This window comes from Thamnophis elegans, chromosome 10, assembly GCF_009769535.1.
Source record: "Thamnophis elegans isolate rThaEle1 chromosome 10, rThaEle1.pri, whole genome shotgun sequence".
NCBI classification, from domain to species: Eukaryota; Metazoa; Chordata; class Lepidosauria; order Squamata; family Colubridae; genus Thamnophis; species Thamnophis elegans.
Genome location: NC_045550.1, coordinates 34,015,713 through 34,042,694, shown reverse-complemented (window position 1 = coordinate 34,042,694; position 26,982 = coordinate 34,015,713). Strand labels below are relative to the sequence as shown.

Sequence of the window (26,982 nt, the reverse complement as noted above, 5' to 3'; positions counted from 1 at the left end):
CTGCTGATTTTGAAACCATAATAGGAAAAACTGCTTTGGATTCAGCACAATGAAGGTAGTTCACAACATCAGGCCATTGGAGTAAAGCAGATCATCCTTGACCCTGACATATTTGCTGGGTGACTTTGGGCCAGTCCCTTTATCTCCGCCCTAGGGAGGAGTCAATGGAAAACTATTTATGAAAAACCTTGCCTAGAAAACTGCAAGGATTTGTTCAGACAATCTTGGATAATTAGATAACATTGAAGTTTGGGGGCGTGGGGAGAGAAGAGAAAAACCAGTAACTATCACATTTGCCAGAGAGTGATCTTCAGCCCAAGAAGAGAATCAGAATGTTTATCAGAAAAGCCAATTATCAGAAGGTGAAAAGATGAGGTTACAGGTCTTTGTTCTAAATGGTAAAGGGCACTTACGAACAGATGGAATTGGAATCACTTTTTTTCAAAAATTAGGGAAGTAATTCCATACTGTAAGTTTAAACTATGTAGCAGATTTTTTAAAAGGAAACTCTATTGTTCGAAATATTCAACAGCAATTGGACCCCCAAGAAATATGAATATCTTTGATAATTAAAACCAGTGTTGAACATGAGCTGGAGCTGAAAAATCCACTCCTGCTTATCTGGGAACCCCACTGATCTTAAGGGGACTTATTTTGGAGTATACATATATATTATTGTATTTTAAACAATGCTTTGTAGATAAACTTATTTTATGAATGATATCAGAGGAATAATATGATACTTTCTGAATTTATTCCCCATAGATGAGCTTCATGGATTTACATCTGTGAAACATAACAGGAAATTCGAACAATATTTATTTTTTAGACAAATATGCTCTCTCACTCTTGCACAAAATTCAACTGTCTGACTTGGAGTTTTCCAAATGGGATTTCCTTCAAAGTCCATTCTAATGAAAAGGAATTAATATGATAAATGGAAAAAGAGATTTTATATTAATAGCTATGCTGTAAATCATGAAAATAAATTAAAATTAGCCATGCAAAATAGGAAAATTAATAATTGAAAAGTGGCACAAGGTAGATGGTGTAAGCTTTATGTTACAGAGGCAACAGAGATTTGCTTTGACAGAGATTTGTGTCACAGAGGCAATGTAATTCCCTTCACTGAAGCAAAGAGGCTAGAAAGATATGCTTTCTAGCTTCAAAACCTATCCTTCTTTCCTGTAAGGTTATTTTTTTTTTGATGAAGCAATGAATTGCAGGACAATTCAAAGATGGGAAACAAGCAGGGATACTTGTAAAGGTAGAAGGCAGAGGATTAAGATCCAGCATGGCATTAGATGGAGAATCTCACTGTATTGCTTCTCAATTCTCTGAGTTCATCTTGAAACCTTCTTGTGTTGCCTTGGGTTATGGATCAGGAAAAGTTTTTAATTAAAGTAAATCTGATGGGACCTAGAAAAAGGGCCTTAGAATAGAATAACAGAGTTGGAAGGGACCTTGGAGGCCTTCTAGTCCAAGCCCTTGTTTAGGCAGAAAACCCCACACTACTTCAGACAAATGATTATCCAACATCTTTTTAAAAACTTCCCGTGTTGGAGCATTTACCACTTCTGGAGACAAGTTGTTCTACTTATTAATTGTTCTAACTGTCAGAAAATTTCTCCTTACTTCTAGGTTGCTTCTCTCCTTGATTAGTTTCCATCCATTGCTTCTTGTCTTGCCTTCAGGTGCTTTGGAGAATAGCTTGACTCCCTCTTCTTTGTGGCAACCCCTGAGATATTCGAACACTGTTATCATGTCTCCCCTAGTATTCCTTTTCATTAAACTAGACATACCCAGCATTAGCTGCCAGTCCCCTAATCATCTTTGTTGCTCTTCTCTGCACTCTTTCTAGTCTCCACATCTTTTTTACATCACCTTCTCTGTGATGGCGCCCTCTTTTTTGGAGCATCATTTATCCAAAGATAAGATTGACCCCACCTTGTTGCTTTTCTGGGAACATTTAAGAATAGACAAATTGATGTTTGGGCTGATTTCAGATCGACTTTCAAGGGTTTTTAAATGTGGAAAGAGAGTAATTTGTTTCCCAGAAATTCCTCATATAATTAGGTATTTTGACACCAAGGCTTTATGGTATTGTTCAGGGGACCTGAAATGAGTTGTTCAGTGACTCCTTTTCTGTATGGATACTTCCTCTCCTTTAAAAAAATATCAGTAACAAGTTGAAGTTACCATTTTTATTCATCTAAGACAATATTGCTTTTGGACAATTATTTATTTATTAGGCTTGTTTGTCACCCATCTCACCTATAAGTGACTTTGGTGGCTTAGAAACATTAACAGCCAATACAACATTGAAGCACTAAATACTCATAATAACAGAAATATTCATAGAGTCCACAGATTAGCTTGGACTAAACACAAATAAATATTGGCACTTTATTTTCTCAATAGAATAAGTGATTATTTGCAATAAAATTGATGATAGGTTAGAGACACCTCAATTTCAGAAAGATAATTGCTTTCAGTTAAATTCTTTCCTAAATGCTTATTTATTTATTAGAACGGGATGTGAAACTTTTCCTTTTCTTGACAAATGTAAAACCTACCAAATTTATGCATGTAAATTGAGTGGGAATTTCATGCATCTCTACAAAACTTTAATGAAAGAAGGAAAAGCGAAGAGAAGAATTGGAAGTTGCCAATGGTCCTCTCCACTTTTGATGATTTATGTTGATGAAACTGAGAATGTTGCAAGAAGCATGTGCCAATCAACAGCTATAAGTTTTTTGGGGACTATGTGAAAATTTGAATTAACTTCTAAATGAAGTTAAGATGACATCTTGGGTCAACAATCTGACTTGCTGACTTTGGAAAAATCAATTGAACGTATTTGATTTTCTGTATTTCTGCACTACCACTACCACTCTTTCACCTTCCTTGTGTTGTATGCTGTCATGGCATTTTACAGAAATATGAAGTGTTTTATGAAGTCTAAAACTAAAATAAGGAATGCATCAGTATAAAATTGCTGAGCTAAATATTTTCCATGCGTAAAAGTGAACTGTCCTTCATTTATTTATTGATTCCATTCTCTTCCCAACCCTGTCCATGCTGGCATTCTGTGGAGGTCTCAAACATGTTTTAACAGACATATTGTTTGCCTTATTACAGGTCTCCAGTATGCCAAATAAAGATAATAAAACTTTATGTTTAAGTTGTGGGAATTTTATATAGAGTGTTTCAACCATACATTGGATAGCAACCATACATTTTACTTGGAATTTGGGAGCAGTAACCTACTATTCACCCTAGTAATTTTATTACTGAGCTGTCATTCCATTCCATACAAACTCAGAACAAAAACAGACTATTAAAACTCTCAGCAGATTTTACAAATGTGGCATTAAGTCCTAAATTAGAGGTGGGGAATTGGATACTACTTGGATAAAATATTGCCAATAGTTGGACTGAGGATTCTTGCCATTTCAAAGATAGCATTCAGTCATGACTTGGACATGTAAACTGGAGCTTGACTTTATAGCTTATGGTCTAATTGTATGCTATCAGCAAATGGAATTGATTGCGATCTGTATTTTACAATACCCACTGCAAATAAAGTATGTATTAAATTATCTCCACTTAAATAGAGCCAATGGAAATTTGATTCTCTTTAGCTTGAGCATTTTCTATCTGGCACATTAAACAGAACTATTTTTATTTTTGTTTTGCTTCTGGAAGGAAACCCGTTTCTACTTTGCCATTTCCACTGCTAAAAGAATTTCTTCTATTCAGGCTGAGGTAAAGATATTTCATTTTTCTGAGAAGAAGGAGGCATCCAGTCCTCCTGGATCCACAGCTGTCATTTGACCACCACTTAACGGCTGTGACCAGGGGGGCGTTCGCCCAGGTTCGCCTGGTGCGCCAGTTGCGACCCTACCTGAATCGGGAGGCTATCACAACAGTCACTCGGGCCCTTGTGACCTCTAGGCTGGAATACTGCAATGTGCTCTACATGGGGCTGCCCTTGAAGAGCATCCGGCGACTTCAGCTAGTGCAGAATGCAGCCGCGCGAGTGATTGCGGGTGCACCCCGATTCACCCGCATTACACCTATCCTCCGCGAGCTGCGCTGGCTACCTGTTGATCTCCGGATGCGCTTCAAGGTGCTATTAATCACCCATAAAGCCCTACATGGCAGTGGATCTGGATACTTGAGAGACCGCCTTCTGCCAATTACATCCCTGCGACCGATAAGATCCCATAGATTAGGCCTCCTCCGCATTCCATCGGCCAGCCAGTGTCGGCTGGCAACTACAAGGAGGAGGGCCTTCTCAGCAGTAGCCCCGACCCTTTGGAACGAGCTCCCCGTGGAGATTCGTACCCTCTCCACCGTCCAGGCCTTCCGCATAGCCTTGAAGAACTGGCTCGCCCGTCAGGCCTGGGGATAGGATAGTTGCCCCTCCCGAATGATGAATGTATGTTGTTTGCTATTTTATTACATGTTGTCCTACTGTCTGTATTCCCCCGCTTCCCAGTTTTTGTGTGAGCCGCCCTGAGTCCCCTCAGGGAAAAGGGCGGCCTACAAATTCTAATAAAATTCAAATTCAAAAAAATTCACATCACAATGTCTCCGATACTCCGAGACTGCCGTTGACACTTTTGCCACTGGACGGTCCATTGAGACCTAAATCGTCCCATAGAGATAGTGATCAGGAAGACGAAGACTGCTGGTCTCAGGGACATTGCAAAGTCCCCACTGGTCTCAGGGACATTGCAAAGTCCCTTGAAGCGCTTCAAGCTGGCAGTGAACAGGCAGCCCCCAGGCTGATGAAATCCAGATGCTCCGGAAGGAAGGAAGTGAAAAGAGAAAGTGAGTCCATCTGGTGAGGTATTTTTTCTATTTTGCGAAAGACTGCCCAAAGAAATTTTAAAGCCAAATTAGATCCTTAAGCAAAAGAACTGAGCGGCGAAATTAACCCCAATTGGATTGCTGTGGAAAGCTTTTTTTTCTTTGTAACTATTCTTTGTGGATTGAAGTGTTCGCAACGTTTCTCATTTCTCCTCTTAAAGTGAATGGATTGATTTTTTTCTTCTGCTTTTTGTTGCTTTTTTGACTTCTGGATTAAAACCTCCCTTCTTATTTTAACAATTCTTCCTATTACTTGTTATTAAATTTCACTAAAAGAAATCTAAAGAACTTTGTTTCCTATAAGCCAGAGATAAATATTTGAAAAATAGCACACTGCCACTTGGAGGTCAGAAGCTGGGTTTTTTGAAACAATGTATCTATATTCTTTCCTTCTTTGACTTCACTGACTTTGTAGCTGAAGGGTTTGCAACTTGTTTACAGAAACTGATAAAGAGCCAAGGGCAGGAATTGTTTTCACAGGTGCCTTTGAGAACTATTTTGGCAGGGGAAAGAAAGGGAGGAACAGAAGCCTTCTCCTTTGAAGAGCATAAAATAACTTGTGTTCAAGTCAATCTAAAATAAAAATAAAAGAGGCCTGGAAGGCTAGAATGGCAGTGGCTATTGGTTTTTTTCTTTCTTTCTTCTGTTTTGGAAACATGGATCAATATTCAGATAAGGAAACCTTAAAATTCCAAAATATCTTGGCTGGAATTCAAAATCTACTGGAAGGACATGGGAGAATTGAGAAGAAGTTGGAAAGACTAGTCTTCCTCACAGCAAAAGATGATGGGGTTGGAGCCCCAAAAATTAAAGGGGAGAATGAAGATATAGAAGATAAAGATAAGACAATAGATAAATTTATTACTGGAGCAAATGTGGGTGAAAGTGGAAAGAAGGGAATATGGAAAAGGGAATTCGACGAATTGAAGCTCTACCCCAGATTCCAAGACACAGAAGAAGAAAAAAAATGATGATGATGGACTTAAGAAGAGAAATTCTATCAGAAGCAAGATTGACAACCAAAGACAAACCAATTTTAGTAGCAGCTGGTGAGCAACGAAATTACCTGAGAATTTCTTCAAGCAACAAAGTGCAGAGAGAAGTCTATAAAATCCTTATAAAGGAGATAAAAAGAAGATTGACACCACAATTGTAAAGAGATATAAGACTGTTTTATTACTGGAAAGATACAGGTTGACAATGAAAGTTGATAATAAAAAAATAGTTGATTTTGGTGATTAATAAGTAGGAATTTTGTAATTCTTAGATTGTTTTAGATTGTTATCAAATGTTTATTCGCTAATTAATTAACTATAATAACAATAATGCAATGATAATGGACACAGCTTAATGATATATACATGTATTGGCAATCTAGTAAAAGAAATTTGGATATAAATTGCAAATTGTGATTTGGTAAAAAGATCTATAAATTTTATTAACAATTTTTTTATTTAGATCTTGTTATAAAGGTGTAATGTTTTTTTTTGGGGGGGATGACGAGAGGAAATGGGACATAAATAGTAAATTATTTTTAGCCAATTATAATAACAACAAGGAAATGTTAATGGACATTGTTTAACAATATATACATCTATGGTATTGGCAAAAGTAACTTGGATATAAATTCTAAACACTAAGTTGGGGGAAAAGGGGGGTTTAGAAACTTTATTAATTGACTTTTACTAAATGATGTTATAAAGGTTTAATGTTATTGGAGGATTTTTTGAAATAGCTAATGAATGCCATTATGTGGTTGTGTCTTTAAGTATGAATGATTTGAGGTAAAATCATGTTCAAATAATTGTAGTCAAATGACAATTGTGGTGCATTGATAGTAAGATATAAAAAAAATTTTTATTTAAAGTGTATAATCTAATATGAACTATAAGTAATGACTGTGGAAGAAATGCACAAAAGTTATCTGTAACTAATCAACACGCTTGCTACAAGATGTAATGAAGGATGATTTTTTTTGTGTTTTTGTTCAATTAAAATCAAAAAACCAAAAAAAGATATTTCATTTTTCTCTGAAAAATCCACAGCCAAATTTCTGATTTCACACTCATAAACATTTTCTCCTGTGCATGCATGTACACACATGTGTGCCCCCCTCCTTGATCTTGGGGAAAGGACAGAAAGACAATGTGATAATGAATAAAATGGGAGGAGTGGGATAGAAGGAAGAGGGGTAGAGAGGGCGGGAGAGAGAATGGGACGGAGGGTGAGAAGGAAGGGAGGGAGTGGACTGGGAGAGAGGAGTGGTAGAGAGGGAGGAGAAGTAGGGTAGAGGGGAATGATGGAGGGAAGATAGTAAGTTGGAGGGGGGGCGGAAGAAAGAGGTGTATGGAGAGCGGAAGAGATATATTGGGTTTCTATTTGAGTTTGAGTTTTATTTTATTTATATTTCTGGGGGTATTGTTGACAAGAGGAACTGCTGTGATTATTGTTTAATGTTGTATGGCCCCGGTTATGCACAGTATATATGTGACTGTATGAAAATGAAAAATGGAAAATAAAAACATTTTAACAAAAAAATGAATAAAATGGTATTAATAAAAACAATCATGCTGCAGCAACAAGAACATTTTCATATGTGCCTAAAATTCCTATGTATGTTTTCCTATGTGAGCACTGCCCCCTAGAGTCGGGAACAACTAGCACATATGTGCGAGAGGAACCTTTACCTTTACTTTATGCATTTTTGGAATTCAAAAGGTCAGAGTTTTTGCCATTTGATAATTCTGTAATTATGGCACAATATCTAGTAAGTATTATTTAAAATTCTGTCAATTTAGGCAATTTGCCTTTAGAAAAATGATTGGATTTATATGTTTTTGTTTTTAACTTGTTATTTTCAGTTGTTCCTTTTCCTTTCTTTATTGCATGGGATGTGTGCATATTATTGTATCATGGAAAAATTAATACAAAAAAAACTACCACAGATGCTATAAAATGATTTATATTCTCCTGAAGACATTTATGAATATATAAGAAAGAAAATTGACACATAAACTGACTAAAGAATCAATGAAGTCTTTTATTTTAAACTTGATCAAATAATCCAACTTTATATTCCTTTTTTAAACAATATTGATCTTTATTCCCTTTAAATAAAGTTTCAGTCTTTGATTTTTTATTTCTTTGTATTTTCTTAGAAAGTCCTTCAAAACTTTAATACATCTTTCATGCATCCAAAATGAAAAAGTTATCCACATCAGTTTTCTGATTTATATTAATTATTTAGACATCGGCCAATTTCTTTTGTAAAGATAGTTTAACATTTTTATCCAAACCATTCTTGTAATCTGTTATTTCTAAATCCATATTTGAATCTGCTTCAACCTTATCCAGTAGAGAATGTTCCTGCTCTCTAACTTCTTTTATATCCAGTTTTGGGATAGTACACAATCGTAAAAATAACTTTTGAAGGCATTGGTCCCAAATACCTTTGAATTCATCCCAAATTAAAATAATTTGCTCCCTCTGCATTAGTACATTTCTTCACCTTTAATTATACTTTTTAGTTCTTTTTTGTTCCCTTTAGTGAACAACTTTCAAACCTCTCCCTCTCTTTTTTTTCTTGATCAACTGTATTTTCCCACAGGAAGATTTCTTATATTTAATTTTCAAAGTCTTCTTTTTTCCCCAAGCAAAGACATTGTCCTACAGGAAAGATTACTGTAATTAATTTCAAAATCTTATTTCAAATCCATCTAGCCCCTTAGTCTGTTTATAACTTTCCAAAATCCATATTTAATTGTCCTACTGCTGTTTATTCCAAAATAGTTAAGCCCTTTAACTTACATTAAAAATATTTTGTTAGTGGCTTGAAGGAGACTCCCTGATGTAATGAAACTTCATGTCTCAAGGTTCTTAATAGACAAACAGTAGTTATGCAAAAGTAATTCCGAAAGGAAATATGCAAATCCTGTGTCTCTGCATATTGTTGAATTTTTGGATGACAGCAAAAAGTACTACTCAGAAAGTCAATAGAAGGTAACTCAGCAATTCCTTAATTGCATTCTTTATCATATACTCTTCTTTCTCATTCCCTGAATTTTATAAAAAGTGCAGATATTGTTCTCTTTGTTGTATTTTATCTCTTTTCTTTTTCTGCAAAAAAATCCATTAAGCAGAAAATATTGCACATCTCCTTTTAAAGCAACCCCAAGATTGGAATCTGGAAGCATTCTGTCCTATTTTTTAGCATTCAAATAAAAATTGGATCCAATCCAAATCCCTGGCTAAATTACACAATGGTTCACTCAGATGCCTGTTTTCCTCAATCTCCGGTACCTTCACAAAGAAACTGGAGCACTGCAGCAGGATTGGAAAAGGCTGATACACGAGGCCTTCAATAGATGCAATCAAATAGATAATGCTTATGTAAAATGGCTACAACACCACACATTCTATAATTAGCTCCCTATTCTCTCTCTCTCTTTTTCACAAAATATTAGAATATGTTCCATAAATCACAATTGTTAAGATATGGAGTAGCAGTCAGATGGCTGATCAAAACTAAATAATATTTTTTTAAAAAATAATATTACAACAGTAACAATTAGTTTCCAATAAAAACTAAAACAAAAAACAATCTGCTTTTAATACAAATCTACTGAATTTTCAATATTTATTTTATATTTCTCATATAGTACCTCCATTCTTTTTTTCTGTATCAAAACTTTATTGTATTATCTAGTAAGCTAGATTTTTTGGGGAAGTAGTTATTAGCTGCAAGATCCAATTTTATGAAAAATAATGTTACAAGATTTTTTGAGAAATAATTATTGTAATCTGTTTGTGTGATCTGTTTGTTTTTCTATCTACAGTGAATATACTACATACCCTACATACCCCTGTTAAAAGGCCATGTAAATGTAAAAAAAAACCACCAGATTAAGATAAATCACTTTCATCTTTAATATAATGTATATGCTGTACAATTCAGTTGAAAAACAAACAGAAATCTTTTAGGGAAAAATAGCAATGAAAATGTACAATAACTTTGTTTCAATAGTTGCATAATCCTTAAACTAAGATTTTGTTAAAGCACCTTTTGATTTTTTTGACAGCATTCAATCTTTTGGGGTAGGAACCTATCCGCATGGCAAATCTCGGCATGAGAATTTTTGCACACTTGACCTTGTAAAAGTCCTCCAAATCCATCATATTGTGAGAGCGTATCCTCTGTGCACAGGCCTCTTCAGGTCAACCACACAAATTATCAACTCGATTCCGAAACCTTGATCATATGGTGATGCCATTCTTTTGTTGTCTTTGATTGTTGTCATGTTGAAAAGTGAAGTTCTTTTTCATCTTCAGCATTTTAGCAGAGGATGTCAATTTTGTGTCAAAATTGACTGATATTTGTAACTGCTCATAATTTCCTCCACCATGACTAAATTCCCAGTTCCAGCTAAAGAAAATCAGCCTCAAAGCAAAAACCTTCCACCATCATGCTTCATCGTGTGTATGGTGTACTTTTGGTGATGCACAATGTTGTCTTTGTACAAAACATACTTTTTGGAATTATGGCCAAAAATTTCAATCTTGGTCTCATTAGACTATAACACATTTTTTCCCATATGCTTTTGTGAGGCTTGCTGTAGGTTTTGGCAAAATGTGGCTGGGCTTGTATGTTTTCTTTGCAAGAAAAAGCTTATGTCACGTCATGCTACCTCACAGCCCAGATATAGGAAGAATATGGGAGATTGTTGACAACACATGTAGTACACAATCAGTACTTGCCAAAGTTTCTTGCAGCTCCTTTAATGTTGATGAGAACCTCTTGACAGGCTCTTGGATCAATTTTCTTCTTGTTTTGCCATCAATTTTGGATGGACATCCAGTTCTTGATAACGTCACTTTTGTACTATATTTTTTCCTCTTGTTGACAACAGTCTTCGCTGTGTTCCATGGTCTATCCAATGCCTTGGAAATTGTTCTGTACCCTTTTCCTGACTGATACCTTCCAACAATTAGACCTGTTTGATTCTTTGTAAACTCTTTGCAGACCTTATATTTTGTTGTAAGAGGCAACTGAGTCAATCCTACCAGAACAACTGGACTTTATATGGACTTGTTCTGAGTCACTTTAATTGATGGCAGATTTGTATTATTTAACATCACATTGAATGTGATTAGTTACTTCCAAACCCAGCCACATCCCTACTTATAAAGGGTGTGCATACTTATGCAATTTTATTATTATTTTATTCCTCCCTAAAAGATTTCAATGTTTTTCAATTGAATTGTGCAGCTAATGTTATATTAAAAATAGAAAAAAAGTGATTTATCTTGGTCTTTTTTTTACATCTCAAAAATGTATGTAGGAATAGGAATTATTTGCTCAGTATAACTGAGAACTGACTGGGACATACTCTGTATTGTGAATCAACAATTGTGATTTTATATTTTGATGCTATTTCTAATAAAATAATAATATTTGAATATATTTTTGCATTTGAATATTTATTTTCTTCAAGGTGCATAATGAGTGGCTGTGACTTCCAGTTCTGATAGATTTTGGTTGTCCAATTTCAGTACTAATGTATATTCAGATTCACGAGGATCTTAGAAAACCAAACTGATTTGCCTTTCTTTGGGAAGCTTTCCATTACAAAAAATATCTTCATTCAAGTTAGCTGCTTTGAATAGTTTAATCTGGCTCTGAAGGCAGCATCTGCAGAAAGGTGGGTCACTGAATGCATTGACCCAGCAGCTTTGCAAGCTGGCGTACAGATGTGCCCGCAGCTTGAAATCTGGTATGAATTCCTCTGAGTGGTAATATGCAATGTGCCATTCAGTTATTCTGCTGTCTGGATTTTCTTCTTTCCTCATTCCCTGTGCATCTATTCTATCTGTGGTGGTATGCTATGCATTAAATTTCACAATATGAATGTTGCTCTTTTTAAAAGTATTGTTAATTTATGTCTTTTTATTTATTAAATTCATATAGCTGCCCATCTTTTATTTTGTGAGAATGCTAATTTCTTCAACAGCAGAATAATTGACTGCAAACAAAAGTTATGTTGGAGTGTAGTAGTGAAATATTCTTTCCTAAAGCTAGCACTGAAGAACCAAAGTTTTCATATTCAGTAGGATGCTTATAGTGACTTCAAGAAAGTATAGTGGGAATGTGGCTTGCTCTATGTTTTGTCTTTAAATACTTTTTGTTTTACATTGTGCTCTTTGGTATGTAAAAGATTTATTACATTCTACTTAGGAGCAATCTTTCTGCTATACGTAGGCCCTAGTCTATTCTCTTCACCTTCTATATGTTTGTCCAAGAAATTAATGGGGCAAGGAATCTTAGCAACCGACTGCTGCTAGGGTCTCTGTGTCACGGTTTCTTCTATTTTTTTGTATGGTGATTAATAGTTTTCCTGAAGATAAATATTTTTATCAAACCCAGTGTGAGATGCATAGGTGGGAACACCTGCAGAAATTCCATGTCTTTATGATATACAGTCTTGGGATGAAGAAAGGTTACACAGTCTGTGTTGCACTATTCATTAATACTGCTTTGTTTACTTCAGTGCCCACCATATGGATTTAAGATTCTGTAACAAAAAGAACAGCTATATATGTCAAGCTCAATAATTGAAGCTCTGGAGAATGTAACTTAAATGAAAAAGAACTTGATGTTGTGCTTTAGAGAAAGTTTGTAAGATTCCTGCTATATCTTACATGTTAGCATAATCTGGCAGGACATGCTACTACATGTTAAAATACTGAGCTAAGACCTCCAATGAACAGATGTAGGCCATGTATTTATGAACAATTTGCAATCACTAACACAACTTGGCTGCATTATGATGGGTATGTGTCCTTCTCATAGAAGTAAAAACAGCCACATGCACATACAATTCTGTTTCTCAATTAATATACCTTCAAAAAGTTTCCTGAAAGATTAGATATTTATTTCATCACATATAGCGATATCAGTGGTTAAGTATTCAATGCTTAAGCAATGCATAGACTTTAAATTCTTTAGTCTTTGATAACACAATATTACTTTGCTAGTAAGAAATGTTGTTGGTCTTTTTACTAAATACATTTCATTTTATTTTTTGTTGGTACAGATTCCAGTTTACAGATTTGCCAACATAAATCACCAACATGCTGCACTAAGAAAATGGAAGAAAATTACCAAGCAGCTGTTAGAAGAGAGAGAATAGAGAACACTCAGATACTAAATTTTGAACTGAAGTATATGATTGTTGGGCACATTACAGCTTTTCAAGGTAGGAGCACTGATATTATGGTAAAACTTTTCCATTTATTTAAACATTTAAAATTATGTTTGCTATATTACTTCTTCCAATATGGTAATACTAGTCAGATTGATTCATTTTACAGGATGCCTGACTCTAAAGTGACTATGACTGCTTTATACTTCAAAAGAATAAATAAAAAGAACAGAAGTGACTATGATTGTCTGAACAAAATATACTACATATATTATAAAAACACAGCAAAGGGTCTAAAACAGTGATGGGCAACCTTTTTGGCGTGGTGTGTCAAAAATCGGCAAAAAATCGAGCATAACTCGCGTTGTGTGTCACTTCGACAAAAACATAATTTTGCGCAATTTATAGTTTAAACTACAAAAATATATAATTGCAATACAATTGTATTTAATAAATCAAAAACAAATTATTTAACATAGCTGCTTAGTAACTTCTTTGTTCATCAGTCGATTTCGTATGTTGCCCTTGATATTATTATCAGTATCACTTACCAACGGTCCTGCTTAGCAACCAAAATGTTGGCTCAGAAACTCTGGCATTGAAGCGTGCAAGTCTTAAAGCTGTCAAGTTACAAGAACCTTGCACCCCTAACCCTTTAGGAAAAAAACCCCAGGGGTCTTCAAACCTGACAGCTTTAAGCCTTGTGGACTTCAACTCTTCAACTAAAAGAGAGACTGATAAATATTAAAAAAAATAAAACCAAAAAGCAGCTACTGCAGTGGCTTAGAATTTTACTCAATTACTGTTGAGCCCATGGAAAGTTCTGCAGCCCCAGGAGCAAAGGAAGGGGGATGGAGAGAGAGAGATTGGCTGTTTGGGGTGCTTGAAACCACCTGGCCCTCCCCAAAGGAAACCCTCATTTGCAGGATGAGCCTCGACTGGCTCTGCCCAGCGGGGTTACCCCAAGCGCCATTGGGCAGCGACGGATGCTTATCCTTTTTCCTTCGGCTGCTTCAGCTGGGACTTCAGACACCCCAAGGGAGGGACTTTATCGGGCCTCCCCCTCCCCACCCTTTGAATGAAGGTGTGATATGGCTCCTCCATCCCTGCTCTTTAACCCAGCCAGAATTACAGGAGGGCTGCCCCCGTTCTGCTTTCCGGGGTGGATCTTAGCCGAGGGACACCAAGACCCCAGAATGGGTGGGGGGTGGGGGAAGAGCTTCTTGACGGAGGCCACGATCGACTTTTGGAAGTTGTGTTTTCGTAAAATAAGATTAACCTTTGGATGTGTTTGTTCCGCTCGGCCAGCGGCGTTTTCTCCCACTTAGATGTTTAGATGTTTAGATGTTTATTAACATTTGTAGGCCGCCCTTTTCCCTGAGGGGACTCAGGGCGGCTCACATAAAATCAGGGAGGGGGAATACAAACAATAACGTAGACACATATAATAAAAGTAATAAGCAACATACATTCATCATTCGGGAGGGGCGGCTATCCTTGTCCCCAGGCCTGACGGGCTAGCCAGTTCTTAAGGGCTGTGCGGAAGGCCTGGACGGTGGAGAGGGTACGAATCTCCACGGGGAGCTCGTTCCAAAGGGTCGGGGCTACTACTGAGAAGGCCCTCCTCCTTGTAGTTGCCAGCCGGCACTGGCTGGCCGATGGAATACGGAGGAGGCCTAATCTATGAGATCTAATTGGTCGCAGGGAGGTAATTGGCAGAAGGCGGTCTCTCAAGTATCCAGATCCACTACCATGCAGGGCTTTATGGGTGACTAATAGCACCTTGAAGCGCATCCGGAGATCGACAGGTAGCCAGCGCAGCTCGCGGAGGATAGGTGTTATGTGGGTGAACCGAGGTGCACCCACAATCGCTCGCGCGGCCGCGTTCTGCACTAGCTGAAGTCGCCGGATGCTCTTCAAGGGCAGCCCCATGTAGAGCACATTGCAGTATTCCAGCCTAGAGGTCACAAGGGCCCGAGTGACTGTTGTGAGAGCCTCCCGATTCAGGTAGGGTCGCAACTGGCGCACCAGGCGAACCTGGGCGAATGCCCCCCTGGTCACAGCCGTCAGGTGGTGGTCAAACGATAGCTGTGGATCCAGGAGGACTCCCAAGTTGCGAACCCTCTCTGAGGGGTATAGAATTTGACCCCCCAGCCTGAGTGATGGAATATTGATCGAATCTTTGGGAGGGAAGCACAACAGCCACTCGGTCTTTTCTGGGTTGAGCACAAGCTTGTTAACCCTCATCCAGTCCATAACGGCCTCAAGGCCTCGGTTCATCACGTCTGCCGCTTCATTGAGTTGGCACGGGGCGGACAGATACAACTGGGTATCGTCCGCATATTGATGGTATCTGATCCCGTGCCTGCGGATGATCTCTCCCAGCGGTTTCATGTAGATGTTGAATAGTAGGGGGGATAAGACCGAGCCCTGAGGCACCCCATATGTTAGGGGCCTAGGGAACGATCTCTGCCCCCCCACTAACACCGACTGCGACCTGTCCGAGAGGTAGGAGGAGAACCACCGCAACATGGTGCCTCCCACTCCCACCTCCTGCAGTCGTCGCAGAAGGATACCATGGTCCCGGCGGATCCTGATATCTGAGCTGGAAAACTGCAACCCCCCGGAAATGATGACGCCCCGCTGAGTAGCTGGGACTTGCAGAAAAAGGCTGCAGAGAGAGAAGCGTTCGATCCGTAATCCGTCTGTGGGGGGCGCTGGGGACAGGCCGGGCCCCTTCTTCCCACCTCTATCCCCCCCCACTCTTGAGGGACAAGCCCTTTCCCCTGTCCCAACGGTGGAATTTGAGGCTACCTCTGCTTTCCCTCTCCCTCCCTCAGTTGTGCAGCAGCGGCAGCGGCAGCTCTCAGCCTGGGCGGCAGCGTCACACAGGCTGTGGAAGGAGGGGGAGGAGGAGGAGGAGGAGGGAACCAACCAAAGAGAGGCTTTTACCGAGTCTGTGCCCCACAGCCAGGACCGTCCTGGCGCCTCAAGCCGCATTTCTTCCTGCAAAGCCCTTCTGGCGTCAAGCGGAACTCTTGGGTTGCCCGAAGGGCTTTGCAGGAAGAAACGCGGCTTGAGGCGCAAGGACGATCCTGGCTGTGGGGCGCAGACCCGGTAAAAGCCTCTCTTTGGTTGGTTCCCTCCTCCTCCTCCTTCCACAGCCTGCGTGACACTGCCGCCCAGGCTGAGAGCTGCCGCTGAAACAAGTTTGGGGAGCATGTGCATGTCACCCGAAATGGCTACGCGTGTCAGCACTGACACGCGTGTCATAGGTTCGCCATCACTGGTCTAAAACCATGATTTCCCAAAGCCTGGGAGAAAGCCAGATTTTGGAGCAGGATAAGGGTGGAAACCTAAAAACATGATAGAAAAGAAACAGTTCTCTAACATTGTCATCAGTCCCCAATATTCAGAGATGCACTTCTGAAAATACAAATTCTGTTTAAATATTTTCCCCTTTTATTTTCCCCTGTTTGGCAAGAGATCAATGTGCTAAGGATCAAGCTATGTGGTCATTTAACATCAAGTTGATAACATGTAAACAATCTCCTGCCACTATTAGACTTCTGTTTTGTGAGACTGGTTTCTATATGATTTCTGTTTTGTGGGACTGGTCCTTTATTCTACAGAAATGTTTGTTTGTTTGTTTATTTATTTATTTAGTTTGTCACTCATGTACAAGATAACAGGAATAAGAATAAACATGAATAGGAACTACAGGAAATGGGTACAAATAAATGGGGACAGTTGGACAGGGATGTTAGCCACGCTGTTATGCTTATGTATGACCCTACCGACCTCTTAGGACTGGGGTGAGGTTAACAGTAGACAGTTTAAGGTTAAAGTTATGGGTGTTTGAGGATGTGACAACATGGAATAACATTCTGGTGTCATGAATTTCTGTCTGAACAGGTGTTGCTGTAGATTAAGGACAGCTTCATACTAATGGAACCTAATAAACAGGTTTCATATTTTAGGTAATTTGCATACAAGACCACAAGCAAAACAGCAACAGGCAGCTTTTTCCACTTGTTTGTCCCTAAGGGTTTCACACTTTTATAAATGTATTGTTACTTGGATGGTAGAAATTTGCTTTGGCTGTTTGGTATTCTAAACTGCAAGCAATAGAAGAGGGGAGCAAGGATGAAGGGGTGTGGAAGAACCAATTTGTTTTATTTCACTGCCTGGAAGAAAATAGTCTTAGTAGTATTCCACATAGTTCTGAAAATCTGGCACCAGTCACATTTGACTCCTCTGCTTGCCAAAGGGGAAATACAGAGCCATTGTTGACTGACAGTGAATTATTCAAGTGATCTTTCAGCATCATTATAGAATAAAGCAAAGGTCAGAATAGATTAACCTGTCAGACCCTGAGGTCAGTCAAGCAGCTTTATTGCTTAACTGAGTGAAATCAGTCATTAGACTTTTCAAAGTAGCTTGAATTTACAAGCACTTTCCAGAAATAGCTGTCCAAATTATTGTATTGTAAATGATTATAAACTTGCTTTGTCCACTTTAGGTGAGAACATGCCAGCATTTCAGCTTTGCCTTCTAAAAAATCTCAAAGGGTCATTTGTTCCTTGGGTTGGCTGAGATTTCAAAAGGTGCTCTAAATCCTTTATTCAGATGACACTGTATCCACATTCTATTGCTTAAGTAGGGACCTTTGGTTTTCATTTCTTTTTTCATTCTGAAATCATTTTCACTGCATTTAGCTTTGTTTATTGTTTTGTGACATCATTATGAAACATTAAAGGCACCATGCCTCAAGCTGATTTGCTGATATAAGCTTCTTTCACTTTTCCATGTGGAAAAGTGTTGTGCTGGTGGAACCATTGATACTTGGCCTGAATATCAAATTAGCCAATTCAAAACCTCAACAATTGGTAATATGTATCTCAGGAACCTATGGTCTTTCTTTCTTTCTTTCTTTCTTTCTTTCTTTCTTTCTTTCTTTCTTTCTTTCTTTCTCTCTCTCTCTCTTTCTTTCTTTCTTTCTTTCTTTCTTGCTTCTTTCTTCTTTCATCTCTTTTTCTCTCTCTCATTAATATTTCTTACATATCCCAGAATGTTTCTCCCAAAGTTTCTTTAAATTTTAATTTAAATGAGATAACAAATTACTTTCTAAGCATTTTTAGACAGAATGCAGATTGCTACAGAATAAGATACATAATGCTCTATCTAGAAAACCATGACTCTCTTGAATTAAGGCCACTCTTTAGAAGGTAGGAAATAGAAAGAGTCCTGCTACTGATATTCCCAACAGTAAAGTTATATTTTAAGCAGCTGTTCCCCTATCATGTTGCTTTAATTAACATTTGGGAATAACTTGTAACTGAAGTAGGAATAACTGTAGAAAATATAAGGTTGTATTATTCTTTAGTTATATGAATGTCTTTAGGTTTACACTCTGGTAATAAATGTGGTGAAACATCAATATTTCTTCACATTTATTGCATTTGTGGAGGCTGATCCAGAGCACCACTTAGGGTGACCTTTTCTCTTGGAGGTTCTAGTTGTCATGCCTGAGGCAGATTCAGAAAGTTCTGAATTCCTCTGGCTGAAGCCCGGGAATCAGCAGCAATCAAGTATCTGAGGCTGACTCCTTCAGACATCATTCAGACTGTACTAGCAGTCAAATGATGTGTTTCCTATTCCCAAGCAATTGTGCAGCCTATAGTCCAGAACAGAGATATTTGGTGAATCTTCTTGCCAGACAAGATGACATCAGTTTTAATTAGTTTTCACCTGGCAATAGCCCTACTCAGCCTAGCACTGTTGGGAACAATGAAGCAAACCTTTCCATGAAATCTTGAATCTTGAACTTGGAGGGATCTGTCTTTTAGAGGGATACCATTCCATGACATAGACACCATGATGCCAGTTGGTACCACCAGCAGCTTTGCTTAGTATAATTTCCTTAGATTTGTTGAATTTGGTTGGACTAGACAGTCACATTCAACCTCCTGCTACAGGAAGGTTCACAACTCATATGCCAGCTAAAACTGGACAAAGGTTTCCAGGTGTGTTCTCCATCTATTCTTCTAAGAATGGGCATGATTTTAGCAGGACACCAAAGTTGTGCATTTATTTCCTCAGAAACAGTACCACCTATTGAAAAGAAAATATAAATAAATATTAGGACCAGACCCCTGAGGCCCAGCTTTAGCCTGTTTCATCTCATGCACATAGTAAAACATCCATTTTCTCAATGGCTTGAGAAATTTTTTAACAGCAACTCTAGCTATTAGGGTTTATTGGCAGCATATTGGCAGTATCATCAGCATAGTAATGGTATCACAGCTTGAATCATCACGTAATGTCTCCCCATGCCTTATGATTAGAAAAGACCAAATCCTGTAACATTTCAGTTAGACAGACTTCTTTAGTACCTTGGCCTAGAAATTCCTCAGTCCTCAGTGGTTTGAGGATATCAGGATCAATATTATTAACAGTCTCTAAGAGGCCAAATAAGACTAAGAGGGGTGTATTCCACCATTCAGAATCCTAGATGCTGTATCTGTCTCATGGCTGTGACAATGTTTAAGTTTGATGGTTACCACTTAAACTTTATATGGCTTACACCTTTATTATTTTCAGAACATACTTTCCCAGATAGAATCTGCCAGGTTCCCATGGCTTAATAGAGAGGATGCTACAGGCACTCATTTACTCTCTTGTTCTTCAAGGAACTGGGGAAGGTAGTCCTTTTACTCAGGACATTTTTGAATAATTAGGACAGCAACAATTTTTTTTAAAGTTGAGATTGTTTTTATGGATGTTTTAACTCTGTGAATTATAAGCTATCAGGAAATCCACAAGTACAAATAGTAATAATGAATGAATGAATAAAAAAGTCAATTTTAAACTGTCCTTTTAAGAACATATCTTTTGAAAATGCCATTGTAGTCATAATATTATGTGTACTCATTATCACTCTGCCACAGTCGTCTTATGTACCCTAATAACTTTAGAAATCAAGATGTTTTATTATCAGAATTCACATAGGTTTATAAATATATGCAATACTAATAATACCAATAATATCAATAATACTAATAATACCAAAATACCAATAATACCAATAATACCAATAATACCAATAATACCAATAATACTAATAATACCAATAATACCAATAATACCAATAATACCAATAATACCAATAATACTAATAATACTAATAATACAAATAATACAAATAATACAAATACTACTACTACTACTACTACTACTACTACTACTACTACTACTAATGCCAATTTCTGGAAAAAATAAAAGATAAAGTAGACAGTGAAAAAACTTGGTTATGGTTAACAGCAGGTACATTAAAGAAAGAAACAGAGTCACTAATCCTGGCTGTGCAAGAACAAGCTATCCGCACAAATGCCATTAAGGCCAAAATCGAAAAATCCTCTGATGATGCCAAATGCAGACTTTGCAAAGAAGCTGATGAAACTGTTGATCACATACTCAGCTGCTGTAAAAAAAATCGCGCAGACTGATTATAAATTGCGGCACAATTCAGTAGCACAAATGATCCATTGGAATTTGTGCAAAAAATATAATATTAAAACAGCAACAAACTGGTGGGAACATCAGCCTGAAAAAGTCACCGAAAATCAGATGGTCAAGATCTTGTGGGATTTTCGCATACAAACAGACAAAATACTGGCGCATAATACACCAGACATCACACTGGTTGAGAAAAATAATCATAGACATCGCAATACCAGGTGATAGCAGGGTCGCCGAGAAGGAACATGAAAAAATCGCAAAATCCCAGGACTTAAAAATCGAAATTCAACGATTATGGCACAAACCAGCAGTGGTAATTCCAGTGGTAATTGGCACACTGGGTGCTATTCCAAAAGCACTGGAATTACATTTGAAACAGTTAAAAATTGACAAAATCACCATCAGTCAAATGCAAAAAGCCACACTGCTTGGATCTGCACGCATATTATGAAAATACGTTAGGCCCTTGGGTGGGGCCTGACTAGTAACCAATGCCAAATCCGGCAAAACAACTGGCCGCTGTGATACAATTGTATAATAATAATAAATCTTTCTCTAGATAAAGTATGTGAAAACAAGCTTACTTTTACAATAGCATTTTTTCCAGTGCCCAATCTTGGCTTAATTTGACTTCTGTTATTGGGGCTGCAATAAGTTCCATACTCTGCATTTTGAGAATTCCAACTTAAATAAACACAGAAATAGATATCTCTCAAATAGCAGATATAAATATGGTTGGCCAATAGGCTGATTTTTTTTTTGAAAGACTCTTCTACTCTTTCTATGTCATGCATTTTGTTGTGTATACTTCAGAACATTAAGTGAAAGTCTTAGATATTGACTTGATATTGAAAACAAAAATTGACAGCAGACTTCTATTAAGGAAGGTTGCTTAAAAGTTTTCTTAGAAAAAAGTACTTTGGTTATAAGAGCTCATATTTTAAACTATATCCTACAAACAATTGTAATAGGTTTGCACATTAGACTGAAATGGGACAAATTTAACAGTTATCAGTCATGAATAATGGTCAATATAACAAGCTGTACTTAATACATATGCAAACAAACATTATTACTTTTGATTCAGTGCCCATTTCATACTTGGCTTTAGTTCTGTTGCAAAATGGTCAGTTTTATAAAGAGATTTGCAATTTTTCAAACACTCACTGTGAGAGTAAATACGAAACAAATACTAAATAAACTAGCCAAGGTAGCACAGTGGTTAAATGCAGCACTGCAGGCTACTTCAGCTGACTGCAGTTCTGCAGTTCGGCTGTTCAAATCTCACCGGTTCAGGGTTGACTCAGCCTTCCATCCTTCTGAGGTGGGTAAAATGAGGACCCAGATTGTTGGGGGCAATATGCTGACTCTGTAAACCGCTTAGAGAGGGCTGAAAGCCCTATGAAGCGGTATATAAGTCTAACTGCTATTGCTATTGCTACTTCATAAAATATTGCTTTTAATTATTGTCATGCTTTAGATTTTAGTGGCAAAAGTGCTGAAAGGCAGTCTGCTCTTAGTGCATGGTTAAAGATTATCTCAAAGTCATGACCTTCATATTTGGTCCATCATCTAATTCACCCTATATGTTTTCAGCTCATTACCTAATGAGTCAGTCCTAGTTCTTCACAGGCAATTTCCTTTCCTGCTCTCAATTTCAAACTTTCATTTCATCGTAGTTATTAAGTTGCATGGAAGTAGAAAATCATCAGTAAAGAAGTCATGGAAGATTTGGGCCGATTTTGAATTTTTATGGTGTTCCTTAGTTTCCAAATCTCCTTTAAAGCTGACCTTTAAGTATGGTCAAAAGCTTTCAAATGAGCCCTCAGCTTTCTCCAGCTTTGGATTCTGGTTGTCTTCTTTTCTTAATGTCTTGTGATCCTGTAAGTTTAACTAAGGCAAAGGGGAAGGAAAAGGGACAATATAACCTTAGCTTAGTTTTTTGAGAATACAAGACGTGGAAGATCGAATTTCTCCAACAAAATAGGATTGAAAAAATGAGTTAGGGATATGTTTCCTGAATGCCAAGGGAGCTGTGGAAAGAGGACCAATCAAACATTTGTTGTGATGTTGTAATGGAAGTTCCATCTTTTATATACTTCTGTGCAGGGACATGCAGTCACTAGAGGCAGGGGAGGCGGGGCCTCACCAGTCTCTTGAGGGAAAGGAAGAATTTTAAATAACTTTTTTAAAATAATTAAAGCCAGGGTAGTTGCTACCAGATTCAAAGTCACATTGGCTTGGTGTCTGCTCTCAGTGTTAACTATGGGAGGAGGCCAGAGAACTCGGGGCCTTTTTTGCCTAAGGAATTGTTCACCTTTTAAAAGTTAAGGAGGAGTTAAAAACCGAAAACTTTCATATGCAAAAGAGGCACTGATTCTCCCGCCTCCTGATCGGGGAGCAGCGAATCATGCCTTATGAGCACGCTTACGTTGAGCACGCTTACGTTGGGCAGACAAGAGGAGAGTTGAGAGAGTTTCCACAGCTGGAAAAGGTGGATCAGACGGAGGGAGGGGGGGATTCAAATTTATTGTAATTTAATTTGTAATTTGTAATTTAATAAAAAATTTAATTTTTTATTGTGAGGTTTGTGTGTGTGTGTTTTTTTCTTTCTTCACAGCGGTGGGGTCGGAGGAGGCAGGGGGCGAGGCGGAGGAGCACGGAAGCGGCAGGGACGTTCTCGCCGCTGTGTTTCAACAAGCCAGGCGTCTCACATTTATGTCCGCCATAAACGCAAGACACCTGGCCTGTTGGACACAGTGGTGGTGGGGGGAGGAATTGGCTGGGTGGGTTGGCTGGCTGGGGAGGGGAGACCCTTTAAAGCCCAGCACCAAGCGGGGAGGAGGAGGAGGAGAGCGGTGAGTCCAGGCAGGGAGCAGGTCGGGCGGGGTGGGTGGGCTGGCTGCAGGCTGGAGCAGCAGGATTGTTCATATGAGGAGGCGGAGGGGGCAAGGCGGTGGAACGCGACGGCAGCGAGAAGCATCTCAGATGGAGCCAGGACACCCAGAAGGCAAGCCGGCACTTAAAGGCATGCCAAAGTGCCGGCTTGCCTTCCGGGTGTCCCGGCTCCATCTGAGATGCTTCTCGCTGTCGCGCTCCACCGCCTTGCCCCCCCCGCCTCCTCCGACAAACAATCCTGATGCCCCGGCCTGCAGTCAGCCCAGCACCGAGCAGGGACGAGGAGGAGGAGAAGAGCAGTGAGTCCAGACAGGGAGCAGGTCGGGCGAGGGGTGGGTGGGCCGGCCGCAGGCCGGGGCAGCAGGATTGTTCATCGGAGGAGGTGGGGGGCAAGGCGGTGGAGCGTGACGGCGGCGAGAAGCAATACCCTTGCCACTGTGTCCAACAGGCGTCTCGCATTTATGTCCGCCATAAATGCGAGACGCCTGTTGGACACAGTGCCGGGGACGTTGCTTCTCACCGCTGCTGCAGTCTTGCCTCACCAACGGTAACCGTCACCGCACGTCACTGCTTCTGTGCAACATCACAATTTAAGTATGAAATGGCAGAGTTATGTCTGTCTGATGTTAAATGTTTTATTATTTTGGTACCATTGTGGCTGGTAACAGATGTCCATTCTCCTGAACATTTTATAAACCATTATGCTGTTGGAAAACAAATAGTCAAATGTAAGCCAACATTTAATTAATTAAATTATGAGAATGTCGATTTTACATGCCATTAAAACTTTGAATTTTACAGTGATTTTTTTTATTTTGTAAGATTTAGGATTCTGTATTAAACACTTGCAAATTGGAAAGTGATGCTTTACTGTGCATGGAACTATGAACAAAAAATAGTCTGACATGTTCACTTTGTACTTAACACTAGTTTTTTTAAGGAACATCATGTTTTCTAAGCCAACTTGCCTATTTGGTTGCTTTGAATAAAATAATTTTAACATTTAAGGAATTCCTTAGATGATAACTGAAGGCTGATTATCAACCATTTTGAACGAATCACTTCTTGATTGATCCTGGCAAGCTTCTCATTCCTTTAGTCAAAAATGTTGTGATCTACTGATTGTGTTATAAATATGATGAAAATTTAAATCAAGTTTCTATTTTAGTTATACATAATGCAAAGGATGCATTAGATGCCGTTTTTGTCCCATCATATAACAGTTTGGACTAATTAATATCAATATTGACTATGAATAATAAGAATATTATTTTTAATGTCTGAAAAGCTCCTCTAAACCCTATTCAGAAGATTATGTTATTCACTGTGTATCAGTGGTGGGTTTCAAAATTTTTTGGAACCTCTTCTGTAGGTATTGCCTGCTTTCCGGGTCCACTGGTGGAACCTCTTCTAACTGGTTCAGTAGATTTGACGAACCGGTTCTACCGAACTGGTGCGAACTGGTAGGAACCCACCTCTGCTGTGTATGCAAGTAAAGAAGGGACAAAGTGAGATTAAATTGTTGTAAACCATCCAGAATCACATTGGGAGATTGTGGGTGTAGAAATTAATTAAATAAATAATGGTTACATTTGATCTCTCTATTTATTTACAAGGGTTATATATAGTCACAAGCTCAATATATGACTTATGATATGTCCTTATATCTCTAAATTTTCCAAAATGTGGAAATTTACACAAAATATGGTATACGATGTGCTCATGCACATTTTCTGTTAAGACAAGGAGAAAAAGCTAAACAGCTAAAGAGCTGTTGCCCCCGTCTGGAATGGTATGACTGTTGTGTGTTTTTAAATTATGTATTGTTATGTATCGTTTATTTTTTATTTTTTTGTCTGTACCCCCTCCCTTCTCTGATTTGATTTGTTAGCCGCCCTGAGTCCCCTTCAGGGGAAAAGGGTGGCATATAAATATAATAAATGAAATGAATGAAATGAAAAGGAACTTTTCTAAATAACATAATAATTTGACATCACTTTAATCTGAATTTATGCACTGACCACTATTAAGAAGCTCAAATTTGTGGCTTCCATTATCTTTTATCCTAAAAACCACGAAGGATAAGAGATAAAAGAGCTAAGCAAAACAAAATATTAAGATCTAAGAGCCAGACTCAGAGAGCACCACTCTACATTAAGATCTAAACCAGATCTTTTCCATTACTTGTGTAACATGTCACATTGTATTTCATTCCATGAAATATTCTTGCTACATATTGGTATTATGAGCCCATAGAAAATGATGGTGTCCCCATATAATAAATACCTTTACTTGCTAAATATTCCTTATTTTTAAAACATACTGATTTGTCAGTACCATATTGACTACTTTTTCAAGTATGTTACAGTTGATTAGTATTTATTAGTGAGAGAATGTCCTGCTTCTTTATATCAGTTGTTAGCAATAATGGAATGGAATGGTTTACCTCAGGGTTTCAAACTCGCAGCCCTCAGGCCAGATGCATCATGCGCTGTCCATATCCACCCCCCGTTTAGCAAAGGGGAAAAAAGTTGTGATACGTCACATGATGACAGCGTGTCAGCGTGAGTTTAACATCCCTGGTTTACCTGGTTCCTGAACCTAAAAACTACAACATCAAATGAAATCAGTTCTAAAATTTGTGTCATAATTTTTCAGTTTTACCTACAAACAATTTTGGCAACATGAAGGAATTAATAAAATAAGGTTGGATTAACCATCCTAATTTGCAATAATATATTTAAAACCAAATAAGCTTTGACTGAAGATATCCATCTTGGTTTGTTGGTAATAATTCAAGTATAGTGCTGCAGATGGATGCAGTTTAAAATCAATGGGCTATTTAAAACATAAAGATCTCAGCGGTATTCCATTACTTGCCATATGATGATTGAGTGCTAAAACTGCTGTTTGAAATGAGGTCGTCATGATTCTCAAATGTTAAGTCCCTTACTCAGAGAATTAATTTCACTCTCTTTTACTCTGTGTGTAATTGTGCTAAGAATACCCTTCCTCCTTTATAAGTTATTACATACTGTATATATCTAACCCATAGCATTTGATGTAAATTCTTATTTCAGTTGGATATAAAGCTACATGGGATCTCTTCTCAGGTTATTGTTGAATCAACAAATATTTCTGAACTTTCTTGTATGACAGATTAAGAAAAAGGCATTTCTTCAGCATTTATTCTTGTCTGTTATTGTTAGCTTGTGTCTTACTTGGCTTCCCTTTCAGAATTAGATTGCAGCAATGTAGAGAAGCCTTTGGAAGTTGAATCCAAAATCTGTAATTGAATAGGAACAAGCAACATTACGCAGAAAAATGTGCAAGCTTTCAAATGTTCTCCAGAACTCTTCATTCAAATAGAGTGCTATAAAGAAAGGAGATAAAAAGAAGAAAGGAAAACCTACTTATACATACATTATACATTAACAAATTCATTCAGTGCTGTTATAAATTTGACGGCTTTAAGATCTGACTTAAA

The 26,982-nt window shown here is 38.2% G+C and overlaps 1 protein-coding gene across 2 annotated transcripts in view; it reads left to right on the top strand.

The window, feature by feature from the left end:
• LOC116513624 (glypican-5-like) overlaps positions 1 to 26,982 on the top strand; it is a 347,795-nt gene that overhangs the window by 20,763 nt on the left and 300,050 nt on the right. For both annotated transcript variants that reach the window (XM_032224782.1, XM_032224783.1), the window contains exon 2: positions 12,969 to 13,130. In XM_032224782.1, coding sequence (XP_032080673.1) covers positions 12,969 to 13,130 — 162 coding nt within the window. The remainder of the gene's footprint in view (positions 1 to 12,968; positions 13,131 to 26,982) is intronic.